The 26,317-nt window shown below is 51.8% G+C and overlaps 1 protein-coding gene across 3 annotated transcripts in view; it reads left to right on the forward strand.

The window, feature by feature from the left end:
- The window catches only part of LOC144955399 (double-stranded RNA-specific editase 1-like), a 235,329-nt gene that overhangs the window by 71,000 nt on the left and 138,012 nt on the right, over positions 1 to 26,317 (forward strand). The window contains exon 1 of one of the 3 annotated variants that reach the window (XM_078885737.1): positions 23,176 to 23,193. The exons of the other annotated variants lie outside the window; for them this stretch is intronic. Within the exon in view, the coding sequence (XP_078741863.1) occupies positions 23,178 to 23,193 (16 nt within the window). The 5' untranslated portion in view covers positions 23,176 to 23,177. Of the gene's footprint in view, positions 1 to 23,175; positions 23,194 to 26,317 lie in introns of those variants that run through there. 3 annotated transcript variants of the gene reach the window in all.

Below are 26,317 nucleotides of genomic sequence, written 5' to 3' on the forward strand. Positions count from 1 at the left end.
TAGCGGCCCCACTCGGCACACGTCACGTGTGCCGAGTGGGGCCGAGCGCAGGGGCCTCTCTCACTCTCTCTTTTTTTTTTACGATCAGTGGAAACAAGAAGATGCTCGGTGTATTCGGCACTTTGCTTCGTTCATCATTTAGTAAAACATTTTTTTTACATTTTTAAACTTAGCTTTATGTAAAAACCCCCCACCTCTCGCTCACTCTCTCGCTCACTCTCTCACTCACTCCATCGCTCTATCTCTCGTTCTGCACGCAGCCCTTCTCGCAGTCTCTCTCTCTCCGCAGTCCCGGTTATTGAGGCCGCAGGCACGAGGGAGGAGAGAGAGAGAGAGAGAAGGAGACGCACGATGATGCTTGGGCAAGAGTAGGTCGGCTCCACTGCGGCCAGACTGGACCGTGATCACCCTCGGTCGAGTTTGGGGGATTCGAGCGTTGTTCATCGCGCTCTCAGTGGCTCGGATCGCGAGCAGAAGGTGGGCAACTGCCCGCATTCTCTCTGCCAGATCACTTCATACGGGACGCCTGTGCGGACTGCGGCGACAATGACTTTTACGCGACGACAACAAACAACAAACATCCCCGACAGGACTGAAGCGCATCGTGGGTTGACTAAGAGGAGACCTGCCACGAGCTCGAGTGTTTGCTCATCGTTATATCTCGGTTTTACATTGTCGGGTCATATCACTCGGGAGCTCTGTAATGAATAGCGATGTTACTCAAAGCATGGCAATGACAACACTCAATATAATGTGTGCATAATAATAATCATAATCAGCAGCAGCAGTTCTCTGTCGATCCACTGCTGGATGAACGGCTTGGTCGTGGGCGATGTCGGGATATACTGCGCCGTGCCCGTCAGTGAAGGGGCGGCCTGTGCCACTCCTACGCAAGTCCACGGAGCTCGGTGTGCGGAGCGGAGATTTTTAAAGCGGAATTCGGCGACTCTTTCCGTCCCAACGTACGCCTCCGTTACGATCGCACGGATCCACGCGAGCCGGGATTTGGACAGCAGGGAGAGCGTTCGTTGTTATTGGTTTACGTTTTGGCGATGAAACGAGATGAAATTAAATCACTACGGCGAATATTTTAGCTTCGTGGGGTCACGTTCTGCAGGACGGACATCCCCGAATCAGCCGCCTCGCTCCGATGGGGGGGTGGGGGGGTGTGTTCGGAGGTCCATCCGCTTGTAACCACAAGATGATAATTACGCCGATGCGAGTTGACGGAGGGATTTGTGTGGGTTTCTTGTTTTTTATGAGTTTGTCTCCGGCATTAAAGGCACCGTCCTCGGTCGGCTGCCATGGAGAATCCGCCCTCGGTGGTGTCGACGATGACGGGGGCGCGGCGCGCGTTCGTCCGTGATGGCTGTAATCTCTCCACTATTTATTTTTCCACTGAACTGTGTAGTTGTTGTTCTTCGTCTTGAGAGGCGACCTGGCTATCGCAAACGATAGCTCAGCGAAGTGGCTCATCACGTTGGAAATATATCGCAGCAAAATACTCTAAACGCGTGTTGGCAAATGTGGAGGGAGAAAAGCGGAGGACCCGGAGAAAAATTCCACGCAACCACGGGGAGAGAGACACGCAAACGACAAATATCCATATTCTCAGGTTTTTTCGGTAAAGTCACGTAGGTAAAACATTAAAAGTAATGAAAGTAAAATAAAACAAAACAAAAATAAAAATAAAATTCACGACGTTTCGGAGGCAACACAAGTCTCCGTCATCAGGTGGGACCGTCACAGCCACTTGATGCAGCTAATCTGGCTGTGACGGTCCCACCTGATGACGGAGACTTGTGTTGCCTCCGAAACGTCGTGAATTTTATTTTTATTTTAGTTTTGTTTTATTTTACTTTCATTACTTTTAATGTTTTACCTACGTGACTTTACCGAAAAAACCTGAGAATATGAATCATTGCAGTCACGAAAGCTTCAAATCTAGGACAAATATCCAACAGGCGCCAGGGTCGGGAGCGAATCTACCACCTCCTGCATACCAGGCGGAGTTAGTTCACATCTCGCCACGGCGGCGTCATTCTGCTCTTGATGATGGTGACTGAGAGGAGGAATCGCGTGCGAAGGGGCGACACGGGGTGCCTTGTGGAAGCTCGCCGTGGAGCGGAGTGCCCGAGTGGCGCATGACAGGTGATTGAGGGCCCCGTGTCATTTCACTCGGCGCCACGGTGGCGAGATGTTAACTACCTCGCCTGGTATACAGGAGGTGCGTGTGTTCGACCCCGACCCTGGGTTTGCACGTCTCTCTTTCTTTCTCTCTCCGTGGTCTCGTAGATTTCTCTCAGGGTCGTCCGTTTTTATCCCTCCACGTATACACACACGGGGCTTAGAGTATTTGGCTGCTATGCGTTTCCACGCGATAAGCCACTAAGGTGAGCTGTAATTTGTGCCCAGGTCGCTTCTGAAAAATAGATAAAGCGCTCAGTGGGCCTTACCTGGCACAATAAAAACAAATAGTTTTAAAAAGCTTTTTTTTTAATGTGAGTTTGGTTGAGGGTTGTTTCCTCACCTAAACCCAGCGCGTGACTTTAACAGCAGCGAGAGGGGGGGGGGGGGAGCTTGGGGGGGGGGGGGAGCGGCTTGTGGTGGGGAGGCGAGCTGGTAAGCCACGTGAACCACGTGACCGCTCGGTTGTTGTTCGAAATAAATAGTTCGGGAGATATAGCGAAGAGAGAGAAAGGGGGGGGGGGGGGGAGAAATTAGAGAGGCGAGGCGCTAGACGGTTGTGTTGGAACTTTGACGGCACCCTCGTGTTCACCTTCTGAAGCGTTCGCTCGTCACCGTGGCGTGCGCGATGACCACCACCACCACCACCACAACCACCACCACCACCACGTGACTTTTATTTCGTGTTGTGCGCGGTGCTTGTAGCGCCACAGCGCGTGGATTTGTAGCGTTTATTTTCATTTGTTTGCTGGTGCCTTTGTGTGTTTCATATCGACATCGCCTCCAGTGCTGTTGCTGCTGGCGGCAATAAAAGTTGTTTAAAAGTCAAAAGTCTCTCCTCCCACCCCACTGTCGGCTGTGGTGAAGAATGCTCAAGCAACCCCCCCCTGCCCGTGACCGACGCTAGGCTTGGAGAGGCCTTCATCCAGCAGTGGATTGACAGCACACGGCTGCTGTCTATCCCCGCGTACTTTGTAACAAACACAGCAATCAATGCGACGCGCACATTATCATAGCGGGTTCTGAATTCGTGTACATTCTACGAATATATTTATATTTTACCAGGTAGGGTCGACTGAGCTATGCATCTTTTTTTTTAGATGCGACCTGGCCACAAATGATAGCTCAACGAAAGTGGCTTATCATCACGTAGACATGTATAGCAGCCGCATGCTTTTAACGCACGTTGATTTTGAATGTGGAGGGAAAAATCGGAGGACCCGGAGAAAAATCCACGCGACCACGGGGAGAGAGAGACACGCAAACAACCCAATATACCCGCAAGCGTCAGAGTCGGGAATGAAGCCGCGACCTCCTCTATACCAGGCGAGGTAGAAAATATCTCGCCACTGTGGTGACCCAAATTGGACTTGCAAAGAAACAGCGCTCAACAGCAGCAGCAGCAGAGCGCGCCAATGTCAACGCCATTCAACGGTCACTTTGCGGCGGTGCTCGCTTTTCCTATCGGCACGGTGAGAGAAATTGTTAAATATTAGGCGACGTCGCCTGCTGCCCGAGAAAGCTGTCTGCGCGGCCCTGTCGGGACAGCTGTCTGCGCCGATGTCAACATCGCATGCGCGCGCTCTCCCCCCCCCCTTCCTCTCTAGCTCTCAGACAGGCGCGTGCAGGTTGTGTATCCGTGGTCTCGTGGAGAGCGGTGGCGCAGTGATTAGCGTGCCTTCCACACGAACTCGGCATGGTGAGAACGATCCCGAGCCACGGACAAAAAAAAAAATCGGTGACGATTATCTCAGGCCCCCTCACCCTTTGAGGTTGACTCAACCTCAAATGAGTACCTGGTGCGATGTGGACACATCGGCGCCGGGAAGACAAAGGTGGGCAGACGTGGTATTGACTACGCCGCCGGCTCGTGCGCCGTTGCGCATTCAGAGGTGCTCGCGGACAGCACTTGCCTCAACAGTCTGCAGTGTCTACACGGGGGTTCTTTGTCTTTGCGTCTGTGCGAGTGCGGCTGTTATCTCCGCGTCTAAAGCCCTGCGTGTCGGGATGAATTCACACGTCCGCTGCCCCGCCTTTGTCCTCCTCGCCACTGCCTGTCGCCCTTGGCTCGACTCCTCATTCAGCCTGGAGGTGACAAGGAGATGGATGGCGCTGCTAGCGATGGATTCTTGAATCCATCTCTGTAGAGCTATGAGTATCACGCCATCGAGGGCGCCACGGTGGCGAGATGCTAACTACCTCGCCTGGTATACAGGAGGTCATGGGTTCGATTCCGACCCTTGACGCCTGCTGCTGTATATTTGGAGTCTGCGTGTCTCTCTCCCCGTGGTCACGTGGATTTTTCTCCGGGGCCTCAGGTTTTCCCCCTCTACATTTAGAATCAACGTACGTTTAGAGTACTTGGCCACTTTAAATGTCCACGTGTTAAGCCACTTCGTCGAGCTATCATTTCTGTCCAGGTCGCTTGTGAAAAATGTACCCGTAAAAACAAAGTTTTTCACTATAAATCCTTTATATGCGTGTTCAATGGGCCACAACCCAGCCCACATTGGTCTTTGAAACGGGCGGCTAGAGTCCTCTCGTCCTCTGGCTTGAGATGGCTGCCACCTATGGGTCAGATGATTGCCTGCCACCATTAAGCAATTGGTAATTAAATATAAAAAACGTTTACCTAAAAAGTGTAATATTTAGGAAAAAAATGTTCACGAAAAGAAATTGTCACGCACAACGAGTCTGTGTGCAAAATGTCAGCTCGATTGGATCATGGGAAGTGGGTTAAAAAACGACCGAAAGATTTGCACGGTCGTAAGCGCGCAAGCAAGCAAGCAAGTGAACTTAATATAAAGGATTTAAAAAGAGCGAAACAGCTCAGGGGGCTTTACCTGGTGAAATAGGAAAAAAAGAGTTAATATTTTTAAAGTATGCGTGCTGAGATATTGGCTCGTCCTCTGCATTCCTCCCTCAAGAGCGCAAGCACTCATCGATGGGATTGGCTAATCAGCGCAATGCACGACTTTCCTGGCAGAGACTCTGGATTGTCTGGATTTTCAGCGAGAATCTTGTAAACGCTTTACTCTCAAACTAAAATCCGAGTCACTGGTGCAGCCGATTCTTACCAAGACCCCCAGCGATTTTTGTTTTCTCAACAGAGGGTTAAGGTCAATAGGTCATCTTCACCACCAGTGGGGGCAATTCTGTGGGGGGTACATGACACCCCCCAATAATGAACACACGTATCCCCCCCCCCTTTTAATTTGGACGGATTCAATGTCAAACAAAAGACGTGATTACGTTCAAATAGAATGCACCACACCTCGCCATCGCTTCATCTCTTCTGAACTACAACAACAACAGACGCCATTCGCCTTAAGTGGCAGTGACGCCACCACGGCACCTGTGCCAGGCTAGGTGCACTTTGAAGCCACGTGAAGTGTCGAAGGTTAGCTGACAGGAGGTCACGGGACAGACCCAGGTGCCATGAATTGACTGACTGAGATGACTTGCCGATGCACCAGCTGTGACCTTTACTGTGCCAACTTGCTGTATTTTCGCCACCCGGCGCACCGCTCGTTGTTGTGAGCGTCGCTCCTCTGCCCTCCGTTGTTGTTGGAGGACGGCTGCAAACCAGCTGCCCATCAGCGTCCTTCACGAGCCTCCTCCACTGAGGCCGATCTTGACACCGCTGGTACCAGTCGTCGGAAAGTCCACTCAGCTCCACATCCTCCTGTACCGCATCAGTGCAATTCTTTTGCAGCCAGTGTCGCGCCCGTGTAACCCCCTCTATCCGGCAAAAAACAGAAGCTGCTTGGGCACGCGGTGGTCTGACAGGATCACATGCACACGTACACGAACACACGTGCACACGCAGACACGCAGATAGAAAACAGACAACGACCCCTGCTATCAGTACGGTACACGAGGGGGTGACCAGCACCACGCCTGGCCGCCTTTGTCTCCCTAGTGCCGACATGTACACATCGCACCAGGTACTCATGGACGCTTAATTAACCCAGGGAGAGGTCTAGGATCGTAAACGGGAATCGAACTCGCGTTGCCTGGTTTGTAGCGCAGTGGGCTATCCGCTAGACTACAGTACCCCCAACATATGTGTATACACACATACGCATGCACACACACACATGCAATTACGATCTCATTGTCAATGCAATGGCCCCGAATGCTGTTTCAGGAAACTCAACCAATAACCTACATTTCTCAAAAATTCCACTCCGTGGTTTGGGGGCGACAGGAACTCCAAATTAGAACATTTCATTTTATCCTGGAGGAATCCGATGAGCTATAAAGCTCTCGTTCACAAGCTGTCCACGAAACTCCGATCCCTCGTCTCCCTTCACCCTGCAAGGGATAGCTCCTGGACTCCCTCCTCTTCCCCTCGGAGCCTATGAATAATCAGCAGCAGTGAAGCATCCCCTGGTCTGCACGTTCATCCACCCACCCACCCACCCTCCCCGCCCCTCCTCCGCCCGAAATCGTTCTTCACCGCACCGGGGGTCCGCGCCGCACACGGGCAGACGAGTGGCAATAAGCGCGGCTCGGGCGCAGAGTAAATATTCATCTGACAAGGGATTCCTGCCACTTAATGAAGCGAGGGACCGGGGGCTGATGGAGGGGTCACGTGATGCCCCGTAAACATCCATCGCTCCGCTCCGCGTGCTCGCGGCAGCGCGAGTAGGGGGGGTGGGGGGTGGGGGGAGTTGTGAGTGACACGGGAGAGTGCGAGCCCGTGACGAGGGGACGGTTGAACGTCCCCCTGGTTCGTGGCATTGTGAGTCTGTGGGACAGCAGGGAGGGAGCAACACGGGGGAGTGCGAGTTCTTGACTCGTTGGAGTGTGCGTACGTCACTGTGGGAGTCGGAGTTCGTAATTCATGTGGATTTCTGACGAGTGAGAGGGTGAGTCTGTTGGATCGCGTGGGAGTGTGAATTTCTGACCAGTAGGAGAGTGGTGAGTGTGATTCCCGTGGGAGTGTGAATTTCTGACCAGTAGGAGAGTGGTGAGTGTGAATCCCGCGGGAGTGTGAATTTCTAATGAGTCAGTCTGTGAATTTCGTGGGAGTGTGAATTTATGACCAGTAGAAGAGTGGTGAGTGTGAATCCCGTGGGAGTGTGGATTTCTAATGAGTGAGTTTGTGAATTTCGTGGGAGTGTGAATGTATGACGAGTGAGTTTGTGAATCCCGTGGGAGTGTGAATTTATGACCAGTAGAAGAGTGGTGAGTGTGAATCCCGCGGGAGTGTGAATTTCTAATGAGTCAGTCTGTGAATTTCGTGGGAGTGTGAATGTATGACGAGTGAGTTTGTGAATCCCGTGGGAGTGTGAATGTATGACCAGTAGGAGAGTGGTGAGTGTGAATCCCGTGGAAGTGTGAATTTCTAATAAGCGAGTCTGTGAATACCGTGGGAGTGTGAATTCCTGACCAGTAGGAGAGTGGTGAGTGTGAATCCCGTGGGAGTGTGGATTTTTAATGAGTGAGTTTGTGTATTCCGTGGGAGTGTGAATTTCTGTCGAGTGAGAGAGTGAGTCTGTGAATCTCATGGGAGTGTGAATTTCTGTCAGGTAAATCTGTGAATCCCGTTGGAGTGAGATTTTCTGTTGAATGAGAGAGTGAGTCTGTGAATCTCGTGGGAGTGTGAATTTCTGTCAAGTAAATCTGTGAATCCCGTTGGAGTGAGATTTTCTGTCGATTGAGTCTGTGAATCCCGTGGGAGTGTGAATGCATGACGAGTGAGTTTGTGAATCCCGTAGGAGTGTGGATTTCTGACAAGTGAGAGAGTGAGTCTGTGAATCCCGTGAGAGTGAGATTTTCTGTTGAATGAGAGTGTGAGTCTGTGAATATCGTGGGAGTGTGAATTTCTGTCAAGTAAATCTGTGAATCCCGTTGGAGTGTGAATTTATGTCGAGTGAGTGTGCATCTCGTGGGAGTGTGAATTTCTGTCGAATGAGAGAGGGAATCTGTGAATCCCGTGGGAGTGTGAATTTCTGTCGAGTGAGTGTGCATCTCGTGGGAGTGTGAATTTCTGACGAGCGAGCGTGACAAAGGATGAGAGTGAGTCTCACCACGTGCTGTGCACATCGCGTTGTCTTCAACGCGCCGGACATATCACCAGCTGTATTTCAGAGCGTTGATAATAGGTGCTCGCCAACATCACCGAAACTAATTATATCCGCCGGGGGTCCGGGTGTTATGGAGACCGAGAGAGGACTCGAACTTATGTGTTTGAGCGTACAGGGTGGGGTGGGGGGGTTCGTGAGAGGGTTGCTGCTGGGTCGGTGCCGAGTTGTGACGACTTTGTGCGCGAATTAGAGGGTAAGTGGTTGTGACTTTTGTATTTTTCTTCGTGAATTATTTTGACACTGATGTATAACGCCATACCTCGCTGCACACGAGTTCACACACCCACATTCGCAGACTGACACACACACACACACGTTCACTCTAACGTACACACACATTCACACACTAACACACACACACACACGTTCACCCCCACGTACACACACATTCACACTGACACACACACGTTCACTCTCACACACACACACGTTCACACACTGACACACACACTCACGTTCACTCTCACATACACACACATTCACACACTGACACACACTCACGTTCACTCTCACATACACACACATTCACACACTGACACACACTCACGTTCACTCTCACATACACACACATTCACACACTGACACACACTCACGTTCACTCTCACACACACACATTCACACACTGACACACACGTTCACTCCCACGTTCACACACATTCACACTGACACACACACACACACGTTTACTCCCACGTACACACACATTCACACACTGACACACACACACGTTCACTCCCACGTACACACACATTCACACTGACACACACACACACGTTCACTCTCACATACACACACATCCACACTGACACACACACACTGACACACACACGTTCACTCCCACGTACACACATCCACACTGACACACACACACTTCACTCCCACGTACACACACATCCACACTGACACACACACACGTTCACTCCCACGTACACACACATTCACACACTGACACACACACACACACATTCACTCCCACGTACACACACATTCACACTGACACACACACACACACGTTCACTCCCACGTACACACACATTCACACACTGACACACACACACACACGTTCACTCCCACGTTCACACACATTCACACACTGACACACACACACACACGTTCACTCCCACGTACACACACATTCACACTGACACACACACACACACGTTCACTCCCACGTTCACACACATTCACACTGACACACACACACACACGTTCACTCTCACATACACACACATCCACACTGACACACACACACGTTCACTCTCACACACACACATTCACACACTGACACACACTAACACACGCACACGTTCACTCCCACGTACACACACATTCACACTGACACACACACACTTCACTCCCACGTACACACACATCCACACTGACACACACACACGTTCACTCCCACGTACACACACATTCACACACTGACACACACACACACACGTTCACTCCCACGTACACACACATTCACACACTGACACACACACACGTTCACACACTGACACACACACACACACACACGTTCACTCCCACGTACACACACATTCACACACTGACACACACACACACACGTTCACTCCCACGTACACACATATTCACACACTGACACACACACGTTCACTCTCACGTACAAAGACTCCTTCAGAAGTTCCTCACTATTGGCCGTGAACTCGGGCTGTGTGAATGTTTTGTCATCGCACTGCCTTCATAACAGCACGTCCTATAACGTACAAACACTCATGCACCATGACATTCGTACAAATCGACACACACAAATACAAAGAACCCCAAGTAGCCTACCGATATTAATCGGTCAAGTGCTTTTGGAGAGCACTTAGGATTGCCGGCCCAACCCACTCGTTGGTGCCCCGCGCTGATGTTCATGATTTAACCAGATTTCACGAGATTTCACGAGATTTCACGGATTTCCTGAATTCCCGATGGATTCTCTGATTTCACGAGTTGAATTCCATTCCATGACGTCGCGAGCTTCCACGGATTTCACGGTTTCACGAGATGCTGCGGAGTTCGTAAAATTTTTTTTTTTTGCGTGGGGCCCATTAATTTTACTCAATTATACATTCGGACAATAAAGAGACCCGCCCCCCCCCTCCCCCACCCCATCGAGACACGCGGATTCCTCCTAACCCCCACCCACCCACAACTCTCCCGACCCCTCCCCCGTCCCCTACCCTCGTCACCCCCGATGATGCCCCCCGCCAAATGCGAGTGTCACGGAGCCGCGTCGCCTCCCCCACGCGTAACGAGCGGCTGGCGTAGACGCAGGCTGTAATCACCTCATTAGGGGAGGCCCGGTAAACACCGCGCGTGGCAGCCAGCCGGGATAATTGCATGAAGGGACATTCAGGGGAGGCGGGGGGGGGGGAGAGGCGGGGGGGGGTGACCCTGTCCCGATCTCTCGTCCTGTTTCGGATGAGCGCCCACCACCACTCACCGCGCCTCCATCCGTCAATGCATTGAATCCATCAATCCACCCGTCTTTCCAGCCGTCTGACAATCCATGCATACTCGGTTAACGTCATTCAATGACGTCATCAATCCTTCCGTTATTGCGTCAATACATCCGTCATTAAACCAATTCATCCATCAATCCACCTTTCTATGTATCGATCATTCTATCGATAAATCATTCAATTAATGCGTAAATCCATCCAGCAATCTATTCATAATGCTATCCAGTCATCCAATCATTTATGTTTCAACCTTTATCAATCCAGCCATTGATATAATTATCTACTAAGCCATAAATAAATCCGTACGTCTATGATCCATCACTCCATTCCTCAATACAAATATCTATTCATCAATATATGTATATCTGTTAATCCATCACTTTATCAACGAATCCAACCATCCACCCCTCTATTTTTCCCACCCACAAACCAGTCCATCAATCCATCAATCCATCATCCATCCATCCATCTATCCGTTCCTCGTCCTCCTCCGCCACCTATCCACCTGTTTGCGGATGAGGTCAGCGGCGGCTAATGTGGCTTCCGTATCTGAAAAGGTTAAACCGCGGAGGTTTCATTCCCCCCGCTGACTGCGTGACGCGGGAGACCGTCCGTTGGTAGACTGGAGTGTAGGAGCTGTGAATATTAGCCACGGCCACGAGCGCGGCGAGCGATTACCGCGGTGTGATGTTGCGAGGCGCAGAACACATTTTACGGGTCGCCGACCCGGGGCACACCCGGGTGGAATCGGGGGTGGCAGGGGAGGAGGGGGCCGGGGCCTTGCGCGGTCGCCTGCAATTCGCTCATTTGGGGCTCATGGACTCTTGGCAAGCGTTGAGCGCCGATAAACTCTGCAGCGCTGCCGTAGCGCGTGAACAACAGCACGGCGCGTGAACAGCACGGCGCTTGAACAACACAGTGCGTGAACAACACAGCGCGTGAACAACAACACAGCGCGTGAACAACACAGCATGTGAACAACACAGCGCGTGAACAACACAGCGCGTGAACAACACAGCGCGTGAACAACACAGCGCGTGAACAACACAGCACGCAAACAACACAGCACGTGAACAACACAGCACGTGAACAACACAGCGCGTGAACAACACAGCACGTGAACAACACAGCACGTGAACAACACAGCGCGTGAACAACACAGCACGTAAACAACACAGCACGTGAACAACACAGCACGTGAACAGCACAGCACGTGAACAACACAGCGCGTGAACAACACAGCGCGTGAACAACACAGCACGTAAACAACACAGCACGTGAACAACACAGCACGTGAACAACACAGCGCGTGAACAACACAGCACGTGAACAACACAGCACGTGAACAACACAGCACGTAAACAACACAGCACGTGAACAACACAGCGCGTGGACAACACAGCGCGTGAACAACACGGCGCGTGAACAACTCAGCGCGTGAACAACACGGCGCGTGGACAACACGGCGCGTGAACAACACAGCACGTGAACAACACAGCGCGTGAACAACACAGCACGTAAACAACACAGCACGTGAACAACACAGCGCGTGGACAACACAGCGCGTGAACAACACGGCGCGTGAACAACTCAGCGCGTGAACAACACGGCGCGTGGACAACACGGCGCGTGAACAACACAGCACGTGAACAACACGGCGCGTGGACAACACGGCGCGTGGACAACACAGCGCGTGAACAACACAGCGCGTGAACAACATGGCGCGTGAACAACACGGCGCGTGAACAACACGGCGCGTGAACAACACAGCACGTGAACAGCACAGCGCGTGAACAACACAGCGCCTGCACAGCAATGAAGAACACCACAGCATGTCCCAACGCTTGCGGTGCAGCATGGTTACCGCTGTCAACCGGGGCACCTATCCACGCGTAGAATCGTCGATTAATAGCGAGCATGGGGCTCACGGAACACGCGTTGAATAAAAGTGTGATCATTTACCGTCGATGCAAATCATATGTAAGTATTTAATTAATATGCTAATGAATCGTTTTTGGTAAAAAATAAAAATTAAGCTATACCGAGTCACATATAATGAGTTTGCTCTTTTGACAGGTTCCAGATATAATTACAGACTGAGAATGCGACAGCAGGAAACCCACATCGTGACCTGAGAGAGAGAGGGGGGGGGGGGGAGTAGGTGGTGGTGGTGGTGGAGGGATATCACGATTCTAGATTTGAAGCTTTCGTGACTGCAAGGATTCATATTCTTAGGTTTTGTCGGTAAAGTCACGTAGGTGAAAAATTAAAATTAAAATTTATAAAAGTAAAATAAAAATAACATTAAAATCACGACGTTTTGGAGGCAACACAAGCTTCCGTCTTCAGGTGGAACCGTCACAGCACGGCCAGTCGAACAACAACAACAAACAAATATGTACGCAGAGTGCTGGATGATCTTAACACTGGTCAACACACTTTTTTCTGGCATAAGGTATTCCAACGGTTTTAAGGTGATTTTGGGGTGCTGATTCCAAATCTGGCATCAGTTTTTGAGATATCAAATATTGCATTTTCAACGAAAACTGCGGAAGAAAAATATTAAATAAATGTGGATATCTACATAAAATTTTATTATAAACACACTATCCTAAAAATACAGCACCATATTTTAACACTAAAGCAGTCACTGATTCGCAACAACTTGTAATCATAAGTGACGGAGTTAATTTCGGGTAAAATCAATGAAAATTTGGAATCAGCACCCTGAAATTAGTCTAAAAAAGCTGCAAAAGGCCAGGCCAGAAAAAATCCTTTTTTTTGTTGACCAGTGTAATGAAAAGACGAATGTACCCCGATTGTTTTTGCCTTGCAATGACTTTTGGGTCTGAACGCGAGGACGTATGACGGACGGCATGGCTGCGGTACACACAAAGGGTGGTGGGTTGCCAATATCACCCTCGGCCAGCCTTTGTCTCCGCTGTGATGATGTCTCACGGAACAGGCAGGATACTCGTGCCCGAGGGGAGGCCCATAACCGGTGCAGATATACGTCACCGATGTTGGTTCGTGAGTTAGGATCGAACTCAGGGTGGCGAGTTTGTTGCGCCAAGCGCTTCGACTACCGCTAGTAGCACGTTCCCCAACAGAATGTTAAAGGCTGTACACGTGTGGAGCCGAGGTGCAGTGGTTAGCATATTGCTTTACGAATCCGGCGACCCGAGTTAGATTCCCGCTCACGGTCAACAGCGGTGGCTAGAATCTGAATCGGTGCTGGGGCTTTTTTCGTTCCGATTCTCCAATTTTTTTTTTTTACCATTTTTATTTTACCAGGTAAGGCCCACTGAGCTACAGAGCTCTTTTACATACGCGACGTGGCTATCACAAATGAAAGCTCAACAGAGCGGGCTCATCACGTGGACATTTAGAGCAGCCCAATACTCACAACGACCACGCGGCTAACACCGCAAACTCCAAATATACAGCAGCAGGCGTCAGGGTCGGGATCGAACCCATAACCGCCTGTATACCCGGCGAGGTAGTTAACACACATTAGTATCAGATGTGGTTTCCAAACATATGCAGCGGTGGGGAGACGAAAGTGGCCTTAATCAGGTATCGCTAACAGCATTTGCCCCACACATTCTGTTAACGGCTACACGGGCGATCCTTGTTTGTGAATTATGTAGGAGTCTGAGTCGTGGCCAAGATTGCTCACGCTATCACGCACAGACAAATGTTGCCGCTTAATCGCATTGACCGTTGTGGTAAATGCTGTTAGCGAGCACTTACTAAGGCACCGAAGGGCACACCAGGGGGTTGTGTGGTCAGAACCACACCAGACAACGACGAATAGGCACCGCATTGCTTTAACAGACTGTTGGGGCAAGCGATGCTAGCGAGAAGCGCGGATGAAAGGCGAGACGGCACACGAGGAGGTGCCGTAGAGAGCAAACACGCTCGGCTGCCTTTGTCTCCCCAGTTGGCGATGTTTACACGCCACATGAGATATTCGTGTAAGGCTGAGTCGATCAAGCGGAGGTCCAGGACCGGTTCAGATATAAGCGCGAATCGAACACACACGTGCGCAGACATGCACAGCGACAAAAAATTCCCCGTATAGCCTCAAGAGAATGTTGGGGCGAAGGGCTTTTAGCGAGAAGCGCCTATGAAGGCCGGCACGGCACACGGAGGTGGTGGGTGGACAGCAAACAACCCTCGGCCGCCTTTGTCTCCCCAGTAACCGGGAAATTCACTTTGAGGCTGAGTCGACCTAGGGGAGTCCCAGGACCGGCACCATCACTGGTGTTGGCCGTAAGCGGGATTCGAACTCTGGTCGCCGGGTTCGTAGCGCAGCGCGTTAGCCGCCACACTGCCGCTCGCCACACATTCGCACACACGCGCACAGACTCACAGCCAAATAAGACAAAGATCCCCCGTGTAGCCTTAACAGACTGTAGGGGCAAGCGCTGTTAGCGAGCACCTATGAAGGCCGGAACGGTACACGAGGGGGTGGGTGGCCAGCACCACGCCCGGCCGCCTTTGTCACCCCAGTTGACGATGTTTACACCGCACCAGGTACTCATTTGAGGCTGAGTCGACCTAGGGGAGGCCCATGACCGGTTCAGATAATCGTCACCGGCGTCGGCCGTGGGCGGGAATCGAAGTCGAGTCACCGGGTTCACAGCGCAGCGTAGCGCACACGGACACACATCCGGACAAACGCACTGATTGTGGTATAAAACGAAAGTGCCTGTTGTTGTTGTCCTTATTATCATCACCATCATCATCATCGCGGGTCCCAGTGCGACCCGACGTCTAATCAACAATGCCGCTTCCTGTGCGTTTCGTTTTATGGCTGCGCTTTCTCATCCGGGGGTTGATGGGAGTGGTGGTGGTGGTGGTGGAGGGGGTGGTGGTGGAGGGGGTGGAGGGGGTGGTGGTGGTGGTGGTGTTGGAGGGGGTGGTGGTGGTAGTGGGGGTTGATGGGGTGGTGGTGGTGGTGGAGGGGGTGGTGGTGGAGGGGGTGGTGGTGGAGGGGGTGGAGGGGGTGGTGGTGGTCGTGGTGTTGGAGGGGGTGGTGGTGGTAGTGGGGGTTGATGGGGGTGGTGGTGGTGGTGGAGGGGGTGGTGGTGGAGGGGGTTGATGGGGGTGGTGGTGGTGGTGGAGGGGGTGGTGGTGGAGGGGTTGATGGGGGTGGTGGTGGTGGAGGTGGTGGTGGTGGTGGTGGAGGTTGTGGTGGTGGTGGAGGGGGTGGTGGTGGAGGGGGTGGTGTTGGAGGGGGTGGTGGTGGTAGTGGGGGTTGATGGGGGTGGTGGTGTTGGTGGAGGGGGTGGTGGTGGAGGGGGTTGATGGGGGTGGTGGTGGTGGTGGAGGGGGTGGTGGTGGAGGGGTTGATGGGGGTGGTGGTGGTGGAGGTGGTGGTGGTGGTGGTGGAGGTTGTGGTGGTGGTGGAGGGGGTGGTGGTGGAGGGGGTGGTGTTGGAGGGGGTGGTGGTGGTAGTGGGGGTTGATGGGGGTGGTGGTGGTGGAGGGGGTGGTGGTAGTGGTGGAGGTGGAGGGGGTGGTGGTGGAGGGGGTGGTGGTGGAGGGGGTTGATGGGGGTGGTGGTGGTGGTGGAGGGGGTGGTGGTGGAGGGGTTGATGGGGGTGGTGGTGGAGGTGGTGGTGGTGGAGGTTGTGGTGGTGGAGGGGGTGGTGGTGGAGGGGTTGATGGGGGTGGTGGTCGTGGAGGGGGTGGTGGTGGTGGTGGTGGTGGAGGGGTGGTGGTGGTGATGGGGGTGGTGGTGGTGGAGGGGGTGGTGGTGGAGGGGGTGGTGGTGGAGGGGGTGGTGGTGGAGGGGGTGGTGGTGGAAGGGGTTGATGGGGGTGGTGGTGGAGGGGGTGGAGGTGGAGGGGGTGGAGGTGGAGGGGGTGGTGGTGGAGGGGGTGGTGGTGGAAGGGGTTGATGGGGGTGGTGGTGGAGGGGGTGGAGGTGGAGGGGGTGGTGGTGGAGGGGGTGGTGGTGGAGGGGGTGGTGGTGGAAGGGGTTGATGGGGGTGGTGGTGGAGGGGGTGGAGGTGGAGGGGGTGGAGGTGGAGGGGGTGGTGGTGGAGGGGGTGGTGGTGGAAGGGGTTGATGGGGGTGGTGGTGGAGGGGGTGGTGGTGGAGGGGGTGGTGGTGGAGGGGGTGGAGGTGGAGGGGTTGGTAGTGGAGGGGGTGGAGGTGGAGGGGGTGGAGGTGGAGGGGGTGGAGGTGGAGGGGTTGGTAGTGGAGGGGGTGGAGGTGGAGGGGGTGGAGGTGGAGGGGGTGGTGGTGGAGGGGGGTGGTGGTGGAAGGGGTTGATGGGGGTGGTGGTGGAGGGGGTGGTGGTGGAGGGGGTGGAGGTGGAGGGGGTGGAGGTGGAGGGGTTGGTAGTGGAGGGGGTGGAGGTGGAGGGGGTGGAGGTGGAGGGGGTGGAGGTGGAGGGGTTGGTAGTGGAGGGGGTGGAGGTGGAGGGGGTGGTGGTGGAGGGGGTGGTGGTGGAGGGGGTGGAGGTGGAGGGGTGGTGGTGGAAGGGGTTGATGGGGGTGGAGGGGGTTGAGGGGATGAACGTGAGTTCCGCGCGGCAACGGTCTGCACCTCAAGTCGGGATGGGCACTCACTCTCTCACTCTCTCGTCCCATGAAAATGAGCGCCGGCGACGAATAATAAAAATGGATGTTAGCATTTTTTTTATTTTTTATTGCCGCCGTTTTATTGCTCGCAATGCGCCACTCATCGCCGCGAGTGCAGGGCGCAGCAAAACAAACCTCCCCCCCCCCCTTGCCCCCCCCCAGCCCTCGCCGCCGCCGCCCCCTCTTTCTCTCTTTGCATTCGCTCCGGTAATTTCGGCGAAATGCGCTTTTAATGAAGCGAGATTCGTTTTTTGTCCCCTGCTTCTTCCGAGGCCCATCAGTAGGTGCCTCGGTCCCGACATCCGTGGGCGGGGGGGGAGTAGTGGTTAAGACCGCAATGCCGAGAGCGGGTGGGGTTGGCGGAAGGTGGATGGGGGTGGTGGTGGTGGGGGTGGTAGGGGTGGTGGTGGGGGAGGTGGTGGTGTGGTAGGGGGGGGGGGTTCTGCTGTCAGCGGCAATGAACGCCGCAGCCGCCGTCAGGTTGCATCAGAGCGGCGCGTTAACGGCGCCCGAGCGCGTTTGCGTGCCGCGTGTTCTGCGAGAGTGAGCGAGCGAGTGCGTGTGTTTTGTAAATGTGTGTGTGTGAATGTGTGTGAGTGAGTGTGTTTTGTAAATGTGTGTGTGTTACTGTGTGTGAGTGAGTGTGAGTGTGTTTTGTAAATGTGTGTGTGTGTGAATGTGTGTGAGTGAGTGTGTTTTGTAAATGTGTGTGTGTGTGTGAATGTGTGTGAGTGAGTGTGTTTTGTAAATGTGTGTGTGTGTGAATGTGTGTGAGTGCGTGTGTTTTGTAAATGTGTGTGTGTGTGAATGTGTGTGAGGGCGTGTGGTTTGTAAATGTGTGTGTGTGTGTGAATGTGTGTGAGTGAGTGTGTTTTGTAAATGTGTGTGTGTGAATGTGTGTGAGTGTGTTTTGTAAATGTGTGTGTGTGTGTGAATGTGTGTGAGGGCGTGTGTTTTGTAAATGTGTGTGTGTGTGTGAATGTGTGTGAGTGAGTGTGGTTTGTAAATGTGTGTGTGTGTGAATGTGTGTGAGGGCGTGTGGTTTGTAAATGTGTGTGTGTGTGAATGTGTGTGAGGGCGTGTGGTTTGTAAATGTGTGTGTGTGTGTGAATGTGTGTGAGTGAGTGTGGTTTGTAAATGTGTGTGTGTGTGAATGTGTGTGAGTGAGTGTGATTTGTAAATGTGTGTGTGTGTGAATGTGTGTGAGTGAGTGTGGTTTGTAAATGTGTGTGTGTGTGTGAATGTGTGTGAGGGCGTGTGTTTTGTAAATGTGTGTGTGTGTGAATGTGTGTGAGTGAGTGTGGTTTGTAAATGTGTGTGTGTGAATGTGTGTGAGTGCGTGTGTTTTGTAAATGTGTGTGTGTGTGAATGTGTGTGAGTGAGTGTGTTTTGTAAATGTGTGTGTGTGAATGTGTGTGAGTGAGTGTGGTTTGTAAATGTGTGTGTGTGTGAATGTGTGTGAGTGAGTGTGGTTTGTAAATGTGTGTGTGTGTGAATGTGTGTGAGTGAGTGTGGTTTGTAAATGTGTGTGTGTGTGAATGTGTGTGAGGGCGTGTGGTTTGTAAATGTGTGTGTGTGAATGTGTGTGAGTGAGTGTGGTTTGTAAATGTGTGTGTGTGTGAATGTGTGTGAGGGCGTGTGGTTTGTAAATGTGTGTGTGTGTGTGAATGTGTGTGAGTGAGTGTGGTTTGTAAATGTGTGTGTGTGTGAATGTGTGTGAGGGCGTGTGGTTTGTAAATGTGTGTGTGTGAATGTGTGTGAGTGAGTGTGTTTTGTAAATGTGTGTGTGTGTGAATGTGTGTGAGTGAGTGTGATTTGTAAATGTGTGTGTGTGTGAATGTGTGTGAGTGAGTGTGTTTTGTAAATGTGTGTGTGTGAATGTGTGTGAGTGAGTGTGTTTTGTAAATGTGTGTGTGTGTGAATGTGTGTGAGTGAGTGTGTTTTGTAAATGTGTGTGTGTGTGAATGTGTGTGAGTGAGTGTGTTTTGTAAATGTGTGTGTGTGTGTGAATGTGTGTGAGTGAGTGTGGTTTGTAAATGTGTGTGTGTGTGAATGTGTGTGAGTGAGTGTGGTTTGTAAATGTGTGTGTGTGTGTGAATGTGTGTGAGTGAGTGTGTTTTGTAAATGTGTGTGTGTGAATGTGTGTGAGGGCGTGTGGTTTGTAAATGTGTGTGTGTGTGAATGTGTGTGAGTGAGTGTGTTTTGTAAATGTGTGTGTGTGTGAATGTGTGTGAGTGAGTGTGGTTTGTAAATGTGTGTGTGTGTGTGAATGTGTGTGAGTGAGTGTGTTTTGTAAATGTGTGTGTGTGTGTGAATGTGTGTGAGTGAGTGTGGTTTGTAAATGTGTGTGTGTGTGAATGTGTGTGAGTGAGTGTGGTTTGTAAATGTGTGTGTGTGAATGTGTGTGAGTGAGTGTGTTTTGTAAATGTGTGTGTGTGAATGTGTGTGAGGGCGTGTGGTTTGTAAATGTGTGTGTGTGAATGTGTGTGAGTGAGTGTGGTTTGTAAATGTGTGTGTGTGTTACTGTGTGTGAGTGAGTGTGTGTGTGTAAATGTGTGTGTGAGTGTGTTTTGTAAATGTGTGTGTGTGAATGTGTGTGAGTGTAATTTGTAAATGTGTGTGTGTGAATGTGTGTGAGTGCGTGTGATTTGTAAATGTGTGTGTGTCAAGGCAGTAGCCATGAAGTCAACATTGGGGGGGACCAAATCTTCCAGGGGGTCTGGGGATCCCCCCCCCCCAGAAAAAAATATAAATTTGAAAACTCATTTCCTGCCTAAAACATTCAAAAATTCTCTAACACATTGGGTTGACTTTTTATTTCTGTTTTACAATCTTGTCTAATAGTGTATTGTATTACTTTGCTCTGTTTTTACCTTTTCTTGTTTCATGGTACGTAATGGCAGAGATTAGGGATTAATAAAGCACAACCATAACCACAATCATATAAACTGAAATCTATTTTATAGCAATATATTGGGGGGGACATTTTGAGCATATTTGAATATTTGGGGGGGGGTGTGCCCCCCCCCCCACAAATATATTATAATTACGGCCCTGGTGTGTGTGTGCGTTGATCAGTGCGTGTGTGTTGGGAGAGGTGTGGGCATTGGTGGCGCACCGGTTAGCGCTCTGTGCTACGACCCCGTCGACCCAAGTTCGATTCCCGCTCACGGCCAACGCCAGCGACGATAATATGAACCGGGTTTGGGCCTCCCGTAGGTCGACTCTGCCTCAAAGGAGTACCCGGCGTGGTGTGTATAAATCACCAGTGGGGAGACGAAGACGACCGGGCGTGGTGTTGGCCACCCACCCCTTCGTGTGCCGTGCCGGCCTTCATAGGTGCTCGCTAACAGCGCTTGCCCCAACAGCCTGCTGCATTCTCTGCTGGGGACATTGATGTCTGTGTGTGTGTGTTTGGGTGTAGTGTGTATGAGTTTGCTTCATGGGTGTTAAGAAGGATACCGCTGCCCGCTGCTGCTGCTGCTGTGTTGATGCGTGCATACTCTGACGCATTTGCACCTGCGTCCGTGGCAGAGAAGTCACTGCGGTCACGCTCGACCTGTCATTTCAAATGATATATTTTTAGTTTTTTGTGTCTCATTAACAAAATGTTCGTCGCCCAGCCAGACAGCCCGGGGTTACACGACCCATACGCGTGTTGAGATTAATTTATTTATTATTGGTGTCCCCCCCCCATTATCATCCCTACACCACGCGGCTCGCTCCTGCGCGCGGCAGTGAAACATCACGGAGTGAATCGCGGCCTCCAGCGCGTGGGGGGCTGACGGATGGCCGGGTGGGGGGCTGACGTCTGCTAACAGCGTTTGACCCATTGCTCTTGAGAGGGGGCCCCAAGGGGGGGGGGGTGGCGGGAGCGCGGTGGGGGGTAGCTACGTCTTGTTGCGCAAACCCAAGCGAGTGGTCTTTGCTTCCATCACCCTGAAATGAAAATCTGTATATTCAGGGGCGGTTCAATGACGGCTCAAGACTGGTCGTGCAGGCTGCCTGCATTTTCCAGAGGCGATTTGAATCGGATTGAAGCTTTATTTGTCAGTGTGCTGTTTCCCTCTTCTGATGATTACACTGGTCAACAAAAAAAAAATTCTGGCCTGGACTTTTGCAGCTTTTTTAGACTAATTTCAGGGTGCTGATTCCAAATCTGATCTCAGATTTGCTCTATCACATCTCATTTTATGCTATCGGCATACCCCATTTTCATTGATTTTACCAGAAATTAACTCCGTCACTTATGATTGCAAGTTGTTGCGAATCAGTGACTGCTTTAGTGTTAAAATATGGTGCTGTAATTTTAGGATAGTGTGCTTGTAATCTCATTTTATGTAGATATCCACATTTATTTAATATTTTTCTTCCGCAGTTTTTATTGAAAATGCAATATTTGATATCTCAAAAACCTGATGTGCCAGATTTGGAATCAGCACCCCAAAATTACCTTATAACCGTTGGAATACCTTATGCCAGAAAAAGTGTGTTGACCAGTGTTATACGATCTATATTCTACTCGACCGCGGGAGGAAAATTGGTGCTCGGAGCGCGAAGCAGGCAGGCAGTGCACCACCCTGTGTGACAAGGGTCCCTGGAAGTGACACGTTTGCAGAACCGGGGCCGGCAGAACGCGCAGTCGGCGTCTTAATCCGCGCGGCGTTTTCAGTTTCAGTTTCGTTTATTAGGTATGTAACCCCGTGAGCCATGCGGCTCTAGACTCGGGTGCAACCGCAACAAACAAAAACACGAGCAAGAAACATCTTAAAGTGACTAAACGCAACAGAAAAATCCAGGAAAAAACGCAAAGTCTTCCGGAAAAAAGCACCGTATTTCAACGCTGTGTGCAAAAATCGCAGTGGGATGCAAGTCAAACAATACAAACCATAACACAATGCAGATTAAAGTTATCAGGCTAATTCTGTACTACAAGAAACAAACATGGCTAAACCAAAACGTGATCGGACATCGCGGGAGGTCTGAATGGAATGTCCAATACGCGCGGTGTGAGTGAATGCTCGTAAAGTTTGGAATCCATCAATGTGACCCTGTGACGAAAGTCCCAAAGGCGATGTACATTTAATTGTCAAGGCAGTCTTAAAAATTCCAAGTATTCTAGAACCACGTTCAAGATATTGTAAGAAAAGTCATTGTTAAAGCCACTCTGAATGGATTTCGGGAAGTCTGAATTATTTATCATGGAATTTGAACGGATTTCTAAGACAGTCATCTGAAACTCGTGGCGTATCTCAGAGGCCTAAATATTCCAGTATCCCACTCCCTTCATCACCGCCACCACCACCTCTCCCACGTGCGCCGTTGTTCACACCTGTGCACTTCACTCCAAATTCTCATCGCACGATCCGCAGGTGTCTCCGGTCGGAGCCAAGCTACTGAGAGCGCGCAGCCCACGGGTGCTCTGCAATTGAAGTGTGCAATTGCGTCTGTAGTGGCAGCTACACTGGCGATTAGCACGTTTGGCTACGTACGGCGCGACAGTAGCTTTACATACGTACGACAGTCGGCCATGGGCAGGAGGCAAACAACGGAAGGGCTTCAGCGTTGGTTGGAACAGGCAGGCATCGAGTCTACAGCACCGGTAACAGGGGGGAGAGAATGTTCAGGATGACGAGGGCAAGTGATGAGCATGAGAGACCTCCCGCTGAGCCAAGTTTTTGTCCGGGGCTTTAACAGAGAGAGAGAGAGAGAGGTGGGGGGCGTGGAGGAGAGTGGAGTGAGACGAGAGGGGGGGGGAGGCAGGATGTAGGGCGTCGACTCTGAAGCATGGGGCTGTAGGTACTGGCGGGACGTGGAGGCTGGATTGATGTTCGGGACTGGAGGTAAGGTGGATGTGGGCGTAGCGGAGGGGGGGGGGTCTGGGATTAGTAGTAGTGGGGGGGGGGGTGCTGTGAGGTCCACAGAATTCGCGAGTCATTTTATGGCACTCGCGGTTTTGTGCTGACCAGGCTGTTCCTTATGCGTGACGTCTGTAAAGTATATACCGTCGGCCATAATCTCATTTTAAAAATATGATCATGACAGTGTTATTATTATTATATCACGCGGACGCCTCGTCTCATGCGGAGCCGCGGTCGCTTCGTTATCCCCGCCGACGCCGCCCTCCCCCCGGTTGTCGAGCCGGGGGCGTCAACGGCGCTCCCCCCCCCTCCCCCCCCCCTGTCGCTCCCTCCCCACAGCCACCAAAGCCGGTCGATGTAGGTAGGCATCGAGGAGGAATCACTCAGTCGTTCATTCATTCCGCCGTCACGCTTTCCCCGTGCAGTGATTGCCCGCAGATGCTTGCGCGCGTAGATTGAATTGGAATTCCCATCGCTATTGCCTCCTATCTGCCGGACATCTGCAAATGACACACGCGACAAAAAGATGCGAAATTGTTAATCGGATTCCTCCTGTGCAAATGCATATTCTGATTCTGATGATGCATTGCCTTGAAATGTTTCGCGATTTAAAGTCGACGCGGCAATTGTTTTCGTTTTAACTCGTGGTAAATGTAGCGGCATCTCGTGACTGTCACCGCCTGTACCTCGTGACTCTCACCACCTGTACCTCGTGACCTCGTGACTGCCACCACCTACACCTCGTGACTCACCGCCTGTACCTCGTGACCTCGTGACTGTCACCACCTGCACCTCGTGACTCTCACCACCTGTACCTCGTGACTGTCACCACCTGCACCTCGTGACTGTCACCACTTGTACCTCGTGACTGTCACCACCTGCACCTCGTGACCTTGTGACTCTCACCGCCTGTACCTCGTGACTCTCACCACCTGTACCTCGTGACCTCGTGACTGCCACCACCTACACCTCGTGACTCACCGCCTGTACCTCGTGACCTCGTGACTGTCACCACCTGCACCTCGTGACTCTCACCACCTGTACCTCGTGACTGTCACCACCTGCACCTCGTGACTGTCACCACTTGTACCTCGTGACTGTCACCACCTGCACCTCGTGACCTTGTGACTCTCACCGCCTGTACCTCGTGACTCTCACCACCTGTACCTCGTGACCTCGTGACTGCCACCACCTACACCTCGTGACTCACCGCCTGTACCTCGTGACCTCGTGACTGTCACCACCTGCACCTCGTGACTCTCACCACCTGTACCTCGTGACTGTCACCACCTGCACCTCGTGACTGTCACCACTTGTACCTCGTGACTGTCACCACCTGCACCTCGTGACCTTGTGACTCTCACCGCCTGTACCTCGTGACTCTCACCCCTGTACCTCGTGACCTCGTGACTGCCACCACCTACACCTCGTGACTCACCGCCTGTACCTCGTGACCTCGTGACTGTCACCACCTGCACCTCGTGACTCTCACCACCTGTACCTCGTGACTGCCACCGCCTGTAACTCGTGACTGAGGCACAGGCGGTGATTGAGTTGAGTGAAATCGGCACGAGTGACCAATCGTGCTGCGTGCAAACGAGGCTCCCTGGGGGCCTGGTCTAGCCTTCACAGACTGTTGGGACAAGTGCTGTAAACGACTAGCACCTATGAAGGCCGGCACAGCGCACGAGGGGGTGGGTGGCCAGCACCACGCCCGGCCCAATTTGTCTCCCCAGTGGCGACGTTTACACACTTCACCGGGGCAGGGCGAGAAGGGAGAGGGGAGGAGCGCGGGGAGAGGCTGCGGCAGGTAAATGAAGCTAAGAGCTCAGTGGGCTTTTAGCGGTAAGACACAAATCGTGCATTTTTATTAGGATTACGTTTTAACGTGATTTTCTTACCTTTCCTATACTTTGCACTCTTATCGTGACCTTGTATTGCTTGCTGTTGTCACGTTCTGACCCGCCCCTACTGGGTATCTGTGAAAAAAATGTGCATTTTAGCTCTTCGGATTCCTCCAGTATAAATAAATATGCGTAGCCATTTCCCCTGGCAGAGCTGAGTCCACCTAGGAGATGCCCAAAACCGGTTCATATAATCGTCACTGGCGTTGGCCGTGAGCGGGAATCGAACTTGGGTGGCCGGGTTCGTAGCACAGATCCGTGAGCTACACTTGAGGTGCATCACCACCACCACCAGCAGCAGCATCGCGTTGGAGTCAGAGGATAATTTATGCGCGTGGAACACATCCAATGAAACAAAAGCAGTAGGCAGCGCTTGATGCTCGCCGCCTGACGTTTATGGGGCCTTTTGGATGTGGGCTCAGAAACTGTTTGAAAGCTAAAAAAACACATGTAATTATTTTATATTACAAGCATTGTGTTAATGCAGGCATTATTCATTGTGAAATGTTTCAGTTTGGTGCTTTAACATCTTAACACAGCTGTTTTGTTGCCAGAAAAAAGGGGAAAACCTCTTCTCATATTTAATTATTATTTCGCCAGCAGGGCTCAGCAACCTGCGGCATGCGGCTCTTTAAAGTGACTGCGTCGTGACGGCTTTTATCACCGTCTCGTATTCACCACGCAGGACATTGCGGCTCTTGAAATATCTAAGTGTTTTTTTTCATACCGAATTCGAACAAAAAAATATTCTCTCCTCTGGTTACGTTGGTTGCCGACCTCTGTGTGAGCTGCGTGCCACGTAACGCCAACATTTGGAAGGGCCCCCCCCCCTCCCCGCAGTGGCAGCTGTCCCAGTGCGGCACACGGTGACTCAACACCAGGCCTGCAAAAGCGCGCTGATTACCGCTGTTGTGTGCCATTCCGATTGAGAAATGCCGACGGTCATTTTCAAATTTTGCGAATTTGGACACTGACGCCGTCACACACCACGGCAGCCTCCTCTTGGGAGGGGGGGAGAACGTCACGGGATCTCTAAGTTCCACTGGTGAAGCAGAATTTGTGCACAGTATTGCCGCGGTTATTTAAACAGCCGTAGATATGAATCAGGGCGGCAGCTGGGTTCGATCCGTGAATCTCCGCGACAGAGAAAAATTAAAAAAAACTTGCGAGCCAAGAGGCAGCAGCGCCGCCTCGCTGCGTTA

This window comes from Lampetra fluviatilis, chromosome 1 (assembly GCF_964198595.1).
Source record: "Lampetra fluviatilis chromosome 1, kcLamFluv1.1, whole genome shotgun sequence".
In the NCBI taxonomy this organism is placed as follows: domain Eukaryota; kingdom Metazoa; phylum Chordata; class Hyperoartia; order Petromyzontiformes; family Petromyzontidae; genus Lampetra; species Lampetra fluviatilis.